At 58.4% G+C, this 12797-nt stretch overlaps 1 protein-coding gene across 5 annotated transcripts in view; it reads right to left on the bottom strand.

Annotated features, from left to right (window-relative positions):
- Positions 1-290: 290 nt before the first annotated feature.
- The window catches only part of RGS3 (regulator of G protein signaling 3), an 83244-nt gene continuing 70737 nt past the window's right edge, over positions 291-12797 (bottom strand). For 2 of the 5 annotated variants that reach the window (XM_075716017.1, XM_075716019.1), the window contains 6 exons: positions 9558-10205; positions 6052-6125; positions 2225-2326; positions 1403-1464; positions 567-733; positions 291-476 (listed from right to left, as the gene is read on the bottom strand). In XM_075716017.1, the coding sequence (XP_075572132.1) occupies positions 291-476; positions 567-733; positions 1403-1464; positions 2225-2326; positions 6052-6125; positions 9558-10205 (1239 nt within the window). Of the gene's footprint in view, positions 477-566; positions 734-1402; positions 1465-2224; positions 2327-2444; positions 2561-4688; positions 4721-6051; positions 6126-9557; positions 10206-12797 lie in introns of those variants that run through there. The other 3 variants (XM_075716020.1, XM_075716021.1, XM_009492234.2) reach the window with 3 other exon arrangements.

A 12797-nucleotide genomic window follows, 5' to 3' on the forward strand; every position in this document is an offset into this window, starting at 1 on the left:
TGTGGGAGCTTCCCTCCTGGCTAAAATCCATGCCAGAGTCACCCCGAAGGCGTCGTACCAGCGATGGTGAGATGGGGCGATGGAGCAGTACCAGACTGCTTGGCTTGTTGGTCCCCTCGGCCTCATGCTCGGTGCCTTCAGCTGCCCCACACCTGTCCGCTGCAGGAATATGGCTTGGGGGCATGAACGGCAGCGGGAAGGCATGTTCCCGCTGTCCCCCAGGAAGGCCTCCGCTGCCCTATTTCATGTAAACACACAGCTCCCAGCCTGCCCCGAGAGAGTCCTTGGGTCTACAGTGGGGAGCTGGCTTTCTTCTGGTTAATTATGTCTAAGTACAAGTCAGAACGGAGGAAGCGGGGGTAGGAGTCCTTCTCCATGAGACCATAAATCCTCTTCTGTGCGAGGTCGAAGCAGCTGCGGGTGATGTTCTGCAGGTTCTCCTTGGTATGCTCCCGCGTGTAGGAGTCCAGGTTGACCTGTGGGCAGAGAGACCAGCACCAGTGAGCAGCCCCATGGGCAGCTGCCATGCTGCGGAGCCACACACTGGCATGGGAGAGAGCCCTCACCTCCTTGCAGGACTGGATCGCAATGTACTCAGCAAAGATCTTCTTGGCCTTGGAGACCATCTTGGACTGGGATTTGATCTTCTTGAACTCCTCGCAGGCCAGCCAGAACTCCAGGTTCTCCTCACTGAACTCAGTGCGCAGGAAGGCCCTGAAGGCAGCGAGCCCATCTGTGGGGACAGACACATGTCTCTATTCCCTGCTCACAGGCCGGGAACAGCCCCGTGAGACCCTCAGCCCAGCAACCTCGCAAAGGTGCAACCTAAACTACCTCCCCACACTGTCCCCTAAGAACCCCTCGTGAGCCCTTGTGCAAAGCAGGCAGCGATGGCATTGCCAGCCGAAGCATGGCAATGCAAGCCATTCATGTGATGAATCCACAGTCCTCAGCCCGGCTGCATGCACAGAGAGCCAAGAGAGGGAGGCTGGGATTGGAGCAGGGGCAGCCTGGCCGTCCCTATGGGGGCCAGGTGTAGGATGTGACCACTATGTGGGGTGCCCTAGCTGTGATACATGAGAAAGGGAATGATCTAAAGCACCTCCTACTTCATGGACCCACTGCACAGCTCCGAATCGGGCACAGACACGAATCTCTACCTCTTCCTCCCCACGCTGGAGGGGGGCTGCAGCCCAACATCATGGCTCTCCCCAGCCCCTGTCACAAAATCCCACCCTGGGCCAGGCAGGAGCAGAAGGGGTGCAGGCAAGGGGCAGCCTTATTTCTCTTCGTCTACCCCCAAACACCAAAAGGGATTAACATAGGAAATCCCAGCTTTATCCATGCACATGTCTGGATATTCCCCTGGCAGCAGAGGCAGAAGAGACGGGCAAACACTTACATTTGTGCAGCAGCAGCTTCTCCAGGGAGTCCCCCCACTTGAGAGCTTCCTCAGGAGTGGGCCTGAAGAAGAAGGACAGCGCATTGGCCAAGTGAAGCTGCGAAAACCACATTCGCTGCCTGCCACGATGCAGCACGAGCAAAACGTTTCCAGTCGATAAAGCAATGCCGTGTGTCCCAGCGGGGCTGGCTCTGGCTCCCCCATCAGCACCAGCACTGCTGGAGCATCTGCGGGCAGAGCCAGGCTTTGCACCAGGCAGCGCTGTGGTGGCTCTGCTGGAAGGAAACCTCTGCCTTCAGACTGGCAGGAAGAAATTCTGATATAAAAAGGGCTGTGCAGGCAGCTGTGCTGCTTGGGGTGTCTGAGCAAAAATTGGAAAAGCTCCAGGCAATGCCGAGGAGGCTGTGAGACGGCAGGGATTTCAGCCACCTCATTCAAGCAGCTGGATAAGCAGCTGGGTGCAAGAGCAGGGAGGGCTCATCTCCAGCTGCTGGAGCATGTCCAGAGCAAAGTGGTTTTTCAAACCATCCTCCGGCCAGTTAAAGTTTCACATACAGGCACTGGGAGAAAGCAGCCGTCAGGGAAATTTCCAGCCTGAGCCGCCACTGTGCCGCCTCCCGGGCACGGACCTCCCACACGCCTGGGGGGGAATTTTCAGCTAAGAAATGTTTTCAACGCTCCTGTGGATATGAAAACTGTTTGTCCACAGCTTCCCCAAACAGGGCGATCCCAGCCTCCCTAGAGGTGATGTTCAGCCCAGCACGGCTCATCCCCAAGCCCCCATGGCCCCCAGTCCCCATGCCACCCACTCACGGCACCTACTTGAGTGATTTGAGCACTTTGTCCAGCTTGCCAGAGGGGTTGGCCCCTGGGGACTCGTTTCGCCGCCGAAAAATCCCCAGACGGTTCTTCATGTCCTTGGCTCTAGAGGAAAAAGCAAGTTTTAGCAGGCAGGCAAGGGGTTGGGGGGACATCCAGCACCCGGGGGACCCGCGGCAGCCTTGTCCCGAGCATCGCCCACTGCCCTGCGCCCACCACCTACTCCTTCATGGTGTGCCGGCGCTGCAGGCTGCCATTGTGGGGTCTCTGCACGCCCAGCAGCATCTCCGCGTGAAACTCCAGCGGCTGGGGCTTGGAAAGGTCGCGGAAAAAGGGCATGACTGCTGGGACGGCCCTTGCAGAGGCTCCCAGCGCGACCGGCGCAGCCAGACGCTCGGGTGCTCTGACGCCGGCTCTGTGCCACGCTCCCGCCCGGTGCAGCCAGCACGGAAGTGGGAGGGCTCAGCCTGGAGGAGCTTTAAATGTGGTGTGGGGTGAATGAGGCGTGCGTGAGTAAGGGCTGTGTCAGCCCTGCTGCTATTTCGGACGGCTCCACCGTTGCTGAGGAAACTCAAGGAAAGGTGGAAAAATCAGCGCCGAGGGCAAATAGTGGGGCCTTTCAAGAGACGGTGGGGAAAATAATCATGGCAGGGATTTACGAGGACTATTTATAGAGTGCAGGCATCCCGGGGAAGGCAGCAGGGCCGGCGGCAGGGTTGAGTGGGGCTAGGAGCAGAGCGGGACAGCAGCACTTCACCATGTCCCCCCTGCGGGGATGGGGCTGGGAGCCAATGCATGACCTGCTGGTCCTCACACTTCTCTGGTGCCAGCCCGGGATGGGCACAGCCGTGGGGACGTCTCCAAAAAGGGGTGGTTGGGACAGGCAGTGTGCGGTGCGGAAGGGTGCTGGGGTACAGACACTGTGGCTCCCTGGCACTGCCACCCTGTACAGGTCCCTGCTCTGCCACCCCTGGACAGACAGACTGACGTGCACCTGGACACAGGGCTCCCGGTTCCCCCAGGAAACTGCCACCAGGACAAAGCGGGACAAAGATTTTTGGCAAGTGCCACGGGAAAGTGGGATCCTCAGCCCAGCCCCAGCCTGGCCCTGCGAGGGCTTCCCAGGGGCCAAGGCAGGGGAGCAGGAGGTGGAAGAGCTGATGGGTGAGGACAGGCGTGGACGATGCTGTCCCCTCGTGGCATAGCCCCTGCATGACACCAGAGCACGAAGGGGTGCAGGGGACACGCAGGGTGGCATGGGATGCTCATCCTGCACCGAGGCTGGCAGTGGTACCAGGGTGGATGGAGCCCCAGGGTGGCATGGCCAGGCCCCCACCTGCAACCTCCCATGGGTCCCACACCAGTGGGTCTACATGAGAATGTTTGGAGGAGCCCCCCCTGCCTGTCCAAGCCATGCCCTGGCTGGGGACACAAGGAGCATAGGAGGCACGCAGGGCAAGGGTGTACCCCACCCCGAGTGATGCTATCTGGACCCACAGCTCTTTCCAGTCCCAGGAGGGTAAAATACAGCAATCCACTGGGAAAAAATAGCTGCAACAACCCCAGGGCTCAGTCTTGCAAGGTGGTGAGTACCCTGAACCAGAAAAGGATTTTAGAGGGCAATCACTCCCCCCAGTCCCCATGTTGTCTGTGCCCTCGTGGAGGGCATGGGTGGTTTCAGTGCCTTTGCATCGTCTGGGCTGTGGTCCCAGCAGAACATGCGTCCCGCTGCTGCCAGGTGCCAGGCACCGGCTCAGCGCTAACATGGGAAAAGTGGCTCCAAACATGGAGCCTCACGTTCCAAACACCATCTGCCTCCTGTTACCACACTGCCAGCAATGCTGGCAGCCGAGGACCAGCCTGCCACACAGGACGGGCCATCCCACGCAGCCCTGAGAAACAATTTTAGCAGTGTTCCCAGTTTAGCAAGGCAGCCACCACAGCTCGGTGCCCAGTGTCTTTCAAAGTTCTGAAAAGCCCTTGTGTGTGTCCCCAACACACGTGGGCTGCCTCCACCCGCACAGCCCGCTGCACAACGCCAGCCAGCTGCAGCGGGTAGCTCTGCCACACTCCAGGCTCTGGGGCTCGCAGGTGATTGCAGCTTGTGGGCAGATTTGCCGGCTGTAGTACACCAGCAAACACCACCTAAGGAAGTTCCCCAACTTAAAATCTGCTGATCCTCTTGCACATGCTTGTAAACAAATAGCAAGTGGCACAAAACCAGTCTGCGGCAGCCACGGGCATACACAGCCCTCAGCTGCGGCTGATCTGTGGTATAAAATGGTGTGGCAAAAATAATGTATCGTAAGAAAGTGCTAGTTTCTGTCTGGAGTCACCCCTATAAAGTATCTGCACCTGGTGCCCTGGCAGGGCCACGAGGCCACATCCAGTCCCATCACTCTGCGCCACTTCCAAACCATCCCCTGCGAAGCACATCACCTTTCCCCACAGGAAGCTCAAGTCCTACCTTTCCAGGTATTTTTCAGAAAAGTCCACCATCGCTTGGTACATCAGGGAGTGCCAGCAAGCGAACAGGGCCAGCAGAGCGTGCCGGTGCCGGGAGGGGAGGCAAGTGCCAAACCCCAGCCACTTGCACCATAAATACTCCCCATGGACGGCTAGCAACCACGCTACGCAGCCAATAGCCAGCCAGTGAGATGCCGAGAGGCTCTCCAGCGCATCTGCTGCTGTCTCAAGGTGAGGAGAAAACCCTCTCTGCAACCGCCCCTGACCCCGCTAAGCTGGGGGCGGCTGAGCCTCCCCCCGCCAGCCTGATTCCCCCAGCTCAGTGCCGCAGCAGGGACACACAGATGCGGGGACGTCCCTGCTGCAGACTGCGAGGGATTTATTTTAATTTCAAGTGTTGGGGGGGAAATAATGAAAAGAGCTAAAAATAGCCAGCTGCAGTTAGGAAGCGTGTGGGACAACAGTGCCGCTCACTGGCAGGCAACACGAGAGGCAAAGTCGTCAAGGCTGCGTTCACAGCCGGCATGCTTGGCCCCCTCACACCCCCTGAACCGCTCAAACCATGTGTGACTTCTACACCTGCCCCGAGCCACGTGGAGCAGGGAAAGAACCAGCCCTGGGCATCTCTGCAGCTGTGACACCCGGATCCTGCATTGCAAAACCAGAGGCAGTTCATTCCAAAGCATCCTTGCTCGGCCCTGCCAGTGAGCCTGCCCCCAGCCAGCCGCAGCTGCACTCGTGAGAAGCAAAGGCCATGCTGCCTTGTCCTTGCCCAAACCCACTTTTTGGCACCCCCAAAGCCTTACCGGGAGAGGCAGAGGGGCAGCGAGCATCCCTTGGTGGCCCCCACGCTTGGTGCTCCCGCCACGCTGCCCACGCACTGCGATGTGCTGCAAGGGCTGGAGCCTGTCCTGCGGTGGGAAACCTCCTCATTCCTCCTCCCGGCACGGGGCCAGCGGGAAGGAGGCCCCCAGCTCATGTTTCACCACTTGCATGTCCTCTCCCTGAACCCGGCACTGCCAGAGCAGAGCTCTGCCAGCACTGGGGAAGCTGTCTTCCCCACAGCGCCGGCAAGAGCCAGCTCCTTTGCCCTGTCTGTCAAAGCAAGGTGAATAGGGTGCTGCTGCCAGCCGGGCTGTGCAATGCCCCCAGCACACTTCCCACCCTCCTCCCTGAAAATCACAACTCCCTATCTGAAGTAAGACCTTAGTTCATGTGTGTCTGCTGCTTTCTTCCTGGAAAAGCTTGGAGGAATGAGACAAGGGGACCCTGAGGGTTGCCTGGACCAACAGGGCTCAGATGAGGTGTCTGACCATGGCAAACAGCCCTGGTACATTCTCACGCCACCACGATGTGACACTTACAGGTTCCTGCTCCGTTTCTTGTGGGAGGTCTCATCTCCTTCATCACAGCTGCATTCGGGGTTGGCTCCGCTTAGCTGGGGGGAAACGGCAAAACAGTGTCTGCATCATCATGCCAGTGCATGCCCACAGTGGCACTCCAAGTGTCACCAACTAGCATTGCCAGCATCACCTGTGGTCTCCTCACCCACACAACCCAGAGCCATGGCATCCACAGGGCTCCTTCCCCACAACTATGGCTGGCTGTGGCAGTGCAATGGGACAACCTCCCCTCTGCTCTGGCATGCGAACCTGCCTCCCCCCACCCATCCTATGCCACTTTCAGTCCATGGTGTTCCTGGAGCGTCTAAGGAGATGCCACAGCTGGTGGCCCAGGTACCCCTCCAGGTTCAAGATGCTGACAGTGGTACCTCCTACAGAGAGGACACGCACATCCCCATTCCTGATGCTCCTATTCCTGCTGTCTCGAGTGGGCACTGGCACCCCTCCCCAGCCTGCAGAGCACCTGGTACCCCCAGACCCAGGCTGGGCACCCAAAATCAATCAGGGGTCCTCCAGCAGTCCCCAGGTGGGAAAAATCAGAGCAGTCCAGCTATAACTGAATCATATCATGGCTGCTTTCAAGTCCGAGGAGCACCCAGAGAGCTCCACTCCCTGACCACCACGCTGGGGTGGCCTGGGCAAACCAAGGGGACCTTGGAGGCACCATGAGCACCAGCAGCACCAGCACAGCCTCTGGGCCATGAAGCCTGGGGCCAGGCATGGGAACCTCTGGGACCACCATAGCTCAGGAGCTTTAGTAATTCATCCATTACTGAGCAAGACTGGAAGATGCTCACAGCCAGTTCGACCCCGCAACCAAGCTCAGCCCCGCGCTGCTGGGGGCTGCAGGGCATTTTCCAGGATCGCCGCCCCGCGGCCATGCCGTGGGAACCCTCTGCGCAACCCCACAGCCCCAGGCTTGAGGCTTTTGACACTTCCTTCCATTCTGCGCCTGGGTTTCCGGAGTTTATCAGCCCCAAACAATGCAGCCCTTGCAAAGCACCTTCCCCAACCAGATAGGGCCCTGGCAGGCAGGCTGGCCGGGGCGACGTGCAGCCGGAGCACATTTCCTGCCATTGTCCAGAGAGGCTCCACTGCACTCGGGGACAAAAGGCAGCAGCTGAGCTCGCCTGAGGAGTCCCAGCGCTCCCGGCCACAATATGCTCTTAAAACAACCACCTCCCAGGTCCCACCACGGGAAGGAGGGGAGCGGGGAGGCACACTGGGCATGACGGCATTAAAAGGGGCGACAAAATGAGCCCCTCTGAAATGCTCGCAGAGAGGGAATGAAAAAACAGCACCTTGATGGATGCTCTGGAACTGCTGCAGAGGCCACTGGGTGCAGATATCACCGGTGCTTGGCAGCTTGGTGCTGCCACTGGAGGGGATCCATAGGGGAATTGCACATCAGTGTGCTGCTCCAGAAACCTCGGAGGGTTTCATCAAACTAGTCAAAAGGCACAGCCTGACAAAAGTGTAGGCAGGGGGATGGCAGTAGCCCGAAACTTCGTGCATGCGGTGGCCCAGGACCGTGCCCAGTTCCCTTGCCTGCTGTGGCACCCAGGCAGCCTTGGCCCCTCCACAGGCAGCTGGAGAGGCACGGCAATGGGAGCGGGCAGGGAGTGCCCCAGGAGGGCACGCTGGCAGGGGGTTAAGGCACCGGCCATACAGAGCCAGACAGAGCTGCTGTAGGGCTGGAAGTGGGAGCAGGAGGAGTTGAGCAGCCACGCTGCCCCCACAACCAGCACAGGCTGCCCCAGTCCCTGCTCCAAAAACACCCATTCTCATCTGCACCAGAGCAGTTTAATCCAGGAGGAGCTCAGTTTGTCCCCGCTGAAAAACATCCACCCAGATCAGCCCAGAAAGCACAGCTGGGGTCTCTCCAGGGCAGAAGCGGGATACATTCCCCCGGTTTCCCCCCAGCAGTGAGCATGCAGCCCACACGGTCTCAGCCAGCACTGCAGCAGCCTCTGGCTGCAGAGCTGCGTGCTCCTAGGCTGCACGCACAGCGGCACTGTGAAACCTCTTTCTAGGAGTCTCGTCACTGGCAGTCCTAATGGGACACTCTCACCAGGCACTGACACCACCTCCCTTGCATCTGTGCTGGGCAGTGCGGGTGTCCCTGCCACAAAGGTTACCCTTCTTCATAGGATCTGGGAGGGGCTCTGAACCCCCCAGCCCACAATTGCCGGCATAAGCCTCCAAGAGGGTTTGGGCTACCCTTTTGCACATCTGACCGGCCTGTCAGAGTTGTAAGGGCTCTCACCAGCTGGCCAGGGACTCTGAGCCCAAACAGTGCTCCAGGAAACAGCATCAGAGGGTAGCTTTTCAAGCAGCATGAGCCTGGCAGGAAGAGGATTAACCCCATCATCCAGCTGTGCTTGGTGGCATGCAGTGCTCTGTACCAGCCTCTCCTGCCCAGGAGCCAGCTGCTGTGGAACAGCAGGCAATGTGGTCCTGAGCACTGCAAGGTGGTCCCAAGCAGCGTGACATGGTCCGGAGCCATGCAATGTGATCTTGAGCCATGCAATGAGGTCCTGAACTGTGCAACATGACCCCAAGCAACGCAATGTGGTCCTGAGCCATGCAATGCAGCCCTGAACAGAGCAGTATCCTCAGCTGCTGGCAGAGATCAAGCTGGCATGAGCATGGTTGGGCAGAGCAGGGTGCTGGGCCAGCGCCACAGGAAGGCAAGCAGCCGCTCTCAGCGCCCAGCCAGGCTTCACCCAGGGAGAATGGGGCAAGCAGCACTTCTCACACACAATCTCTGCAATGGCACATTGTTTCCTGTAAATATTTGTTATGCAAAAGTACAGCCAAGGCAAGTTCTGCTCCAGGAAGGCATGAGGAGCACCCCAGACACCTGGCCCCATGAGCACAGGCCAGCCCCATGCAGAGCTCCTGCTCCACGGTCCTCCACTGCTCCTCCTTTCTGCATGTCAGGGTCAGAAATCGCTGCTGACCTCAACATTTTTCTGAGATAGGCCCTCCACAACAGTCAAAGCCCTGCAAGAGGCTGGCTGGGGCAGAAAGCCACACTGCTCCTGGCACCCCCGAGTACACCAGGGACTCATCACCGGAGGCTCTCTGGAGCCTGGTTTTTCCCTGTCCCCACCACTGCGAGCAGCTCTTTGCAGGTGCAGACACCCAGCTGCACCTCTCCCTCCACTGGTCTCAGCGGACCGTGGCTCTCCAGGACATTGGATCCTGTAGGATCTGGACATATTGGTGGGAGATGCCCACCCACAGCACCAGCACATTGGCTCTGGGTGACATCCCCTGGGTGCTAAGCATCTCCCAGAGCTGACTACCAGTGGCAGGGACCTTCCTGGCCCCTCAGATGCCAGCTTTGCTGTGGCCATTGAGAGAGGGGCCACACGCTGGGACACCGCCACCCCAGCAGCTCCCCCATCCCCATGGCTAAGCAGGAGCCAGCCACCCTGCAGAGCCAGCACCAGCTCACGTACCTTCCTGTGGCCCGAAAACAGCAGGGTGAGCTGGTGGATGGAGCCACCGTTTTTGGCAAGCTCTTTCTTGAGGGTCCTGGGGGAGGGCAGGGCCCAGTGGCCCTTGGTGCCCTGGCTGTCCGAGCAGTTGAGGGTGGTGTCAGAGGTGAAGCAGTGGCTCTTGGCCTCCTGCAGCAGGCTGCCCTCGCTGTGGGTCCGGCGCCGCAGGGAGCTCTGCACACTCAGTGTGTAGACAGGCTGACAACCCGACGTCTCAATCATGCTGCTGCGCTTCGCCTCATTCCTCTCCAAGTAGTGCTCATCGCTGTCCTCCTCCTCATCCTCCTCATCCTCGTCTTCCTCTTCCTCATCCTCCTCCTCATCCTCGCCATCCGTGGTGCTGCCCGCCATGCCTGCTGCGCTCTGGCTGAAGGTGCTGTCAAGCCGCAGCTCAGGGATGATGAAGGCTGGCAGGGAGCTGGGCTGCTCCTCTCCCTTCTTCGTGGCAACTGGCTGCTTTTCCCCCAGGAGAGGACCCTGGGTGGCTCCCAGAGCCTCCCAGGGCTGAGCAGGAGCTGGTGCTTCTGCAGCTGGAGGAGCATCACCTGCTGCCACCTTCCCGTCCTCTGAGTGCATCTGCCCCGGCTTCTCAGTGTCCGTCTCCAGCATCTGCCCAGAAGAGAAAATAAAGAAGGATGAAGGCAGAAGCACCCCAAATCTCTCACTAGCCACCTTTCTGGGGAGCCTCTCTGCTCCTAACACCCCAACCACAAGGCTGGCACCAATCTGTACAGCCCTAACGTTGCTCCAGTGGGGTGGGACAGCATTGTCCCCAGGTCCCCAGGTGGTGGCAGGTCACCCGTCACTCCCACAGCACCCAGTCCTGGTCCTGATCCCTGAAGCATCGGTTTCCCCCACCAGCAGTGAACTGGTGGCTATGGGGCAGGAGTGGGATGGGGCCACCCAGCTCCCACCTTCAGCACCCAGCAGCACCAGCATGTTTGGAGCAAACCAGCTGGGCTGGTGGCAGGTGGCTCAGCCTGGCAGCACTGCCAGCGCAGACAGGCTCCGCTCTGGCTGCAGAGGCAGAGCCAGTAACATCATCCTTACCCCGATGGCTCCCCCGTCCCCCTGGGAGCTGCTGGGGGCACTCAGCCTTGCAGAGGTCTTCCCCGAGGTCAGCAGGGTGGCAGAGAAAACCAGCAGCTCTTGTCCGGCAGCTCCGGCCCCTCCTGCACTGCATTATTAAATGCAGAAGGGAAGCGCCAGGCTCTGCTCATCTGCAGATTGCCCAAGCTCAGCCCAGCCACGGCCATGAGCAGCTCAGCCTCCCTGACTGGTGCCTGAGCTGTGAGGCTCCCCACGGCCTCCCTGCCGTGCCCTGCGCAGACGTGGCCCTGCAAAACCACAACCGCTCCTACCAGCGCCTTTCAGGTTTTTTAAGCTTTCGGGGCTGGTTTTTGCCAGCTTTCCTCTGCAGTCAGGAAAGGCCTGCGCAAGCTCTGCCTTTTCAAAGGGAAAAGCCTGGGGTCGCCCAAGGGAAAAAAACTCCAAGGTTTCCTAGTAAGCAGGGGGATCCTGCGATGAGCCCCCGCTGCCAGAGCTGGGTCCTCTCTTCCATGTGATTTTCCCTTTGCACACAGCCTGTCTGAGCCAGAGGGGTAAAAACATCTCAGCAGGGGAGAAAAAGAAAAGCAGAGAGAAATCCTCCCCTGGAAAGCACTTCCCACCTATGCAGACCCTGTAGGGCTGGGGTACTGGTTATTGTACAGGACCAGCCCCAGGTAACAAGTCACCCAGCAAAAAATTTCAGTGTATCCCCAATTAAGAACCAAGCATTTTCATGAGCCTGATGGCAACGAGAAAGCTGGAGCTAACAAAGTCACCACCCCTGTATAAATTAGGTTGACTTCAGCTTCAAAAAGAGCAGTGGCCCCAGGAATCAGCCCATCCAGCCTCACATCCCATTGCAAAGAGGCACCCACGGAGCAGACGGAGGCTGTATCCCCACGGTGGTCCTGGCTCATGACAGCAGACCCTTGCGAGCCAGCCCCTGGGACAGACAACCTGCTGCTAAACACCTCCTTGCCCTGCAGAGCCGGTGCACGTGGATTATAACCTGCCATTGGATATCACCAGTGAGCTGTATGCAGATATCAAGCTGCAAAAGCTGCTGTCATCCCCAGGAAATACACTAGAGGTGTTTAAGCCCCAGCTTAGGCACTATCTGCTCTGCGCAGAGGGGATGGCACAGAGACCACATGGCACCTGGCAGCATCCACAGGCTCCCGTCTGAGCTAACAGGTCCAAAAAGCAGGCCAGATTTCCAAAAAGATGCTTAAGCTCAATGCTGCAGCCAGCTGCCTCCTGGGCAGCACACACAGGAGCTCCCCCATGTCCGCCTGTTCCTTGTCCTTTTTAATCACGCCAGAAGGGTCCCCCTTACACCTATGAGCATGGAGAGGACCCGCTCTGTCCCCTTCCAGCCTGACATGCCACAGGCAGCAATTCAGCATCACCTGAACTTCCCCAGCAAGTCTGAAGACTTAATGTCCTCAGCCTCACCTGAGGTGAGTGTGACATCTGCCCCATCCCCAAAACAGCTGGATTTGGTGGGAGGCACAAAGCGAATGCTCAACTTACCCCGTCCCTGGGGCTGTTTTGCTCCCCACACAGTAATTTCTTGTAAAAAGGGAATGTTTCCAGACTCACCGTGCAAGGATGCTATTTGCACCAGTGTGTGTTTTAATGATGCTGTTTATGTCCTATTTGTATTGCAATCACTGTCATCATTATTTCATGAAATAATTAGAGGAAAAATCCACACAGCCCTCAATTCACTCCCCGCAAAGCCCTCTCCCTCCCCAACAGCTTCCTATCTGTCCAGTCCTGCTTAATATTGATGGTTGCCCGCATCAGATAAGGCCCTAGAAGGAAATGAACAGGCTCCTTTAAAATGAGACACATTTGGGGATTAAATTAAATCCCTGCACTAATTCAATCAGAGACTCTGCTACTCTTCAGTGGCACAGAGGATACGAGCAGGAGCCTCGCCACCGAGCAAGGTTTCCATCTCAGTTTGAAAGCATCACCAAGGCTGTGAAATCCTGTCCTTGCAGAAAGGGCCGTGGCTGAGCTCTGCTAAACATCACCTGATGGTGGGGGAAAAACAGGGAAGGCAGGCAGCAGTAACGCTGTCACAGCTGGCCAGCAAGCCCCATCATGGCTGGAGACACCAGAGACTTTGATGGCATGAAGCCA

The sequence above is a fragment of the Pelecanus crispus genome, chromosome 9, assembly GCF_030463565.1.
Source record: "Pelecanus crispus isolate bPelCri1 chromosome 9, bPelCri1.pri, whole genome shotgun sequence".
Taxonomy (NCBI): Eukaryota; Metazoa; Chordata; class Aves; order Pelecaniformes; family Pelecanidae; genus Pelecanus; species Pelecanus crispus.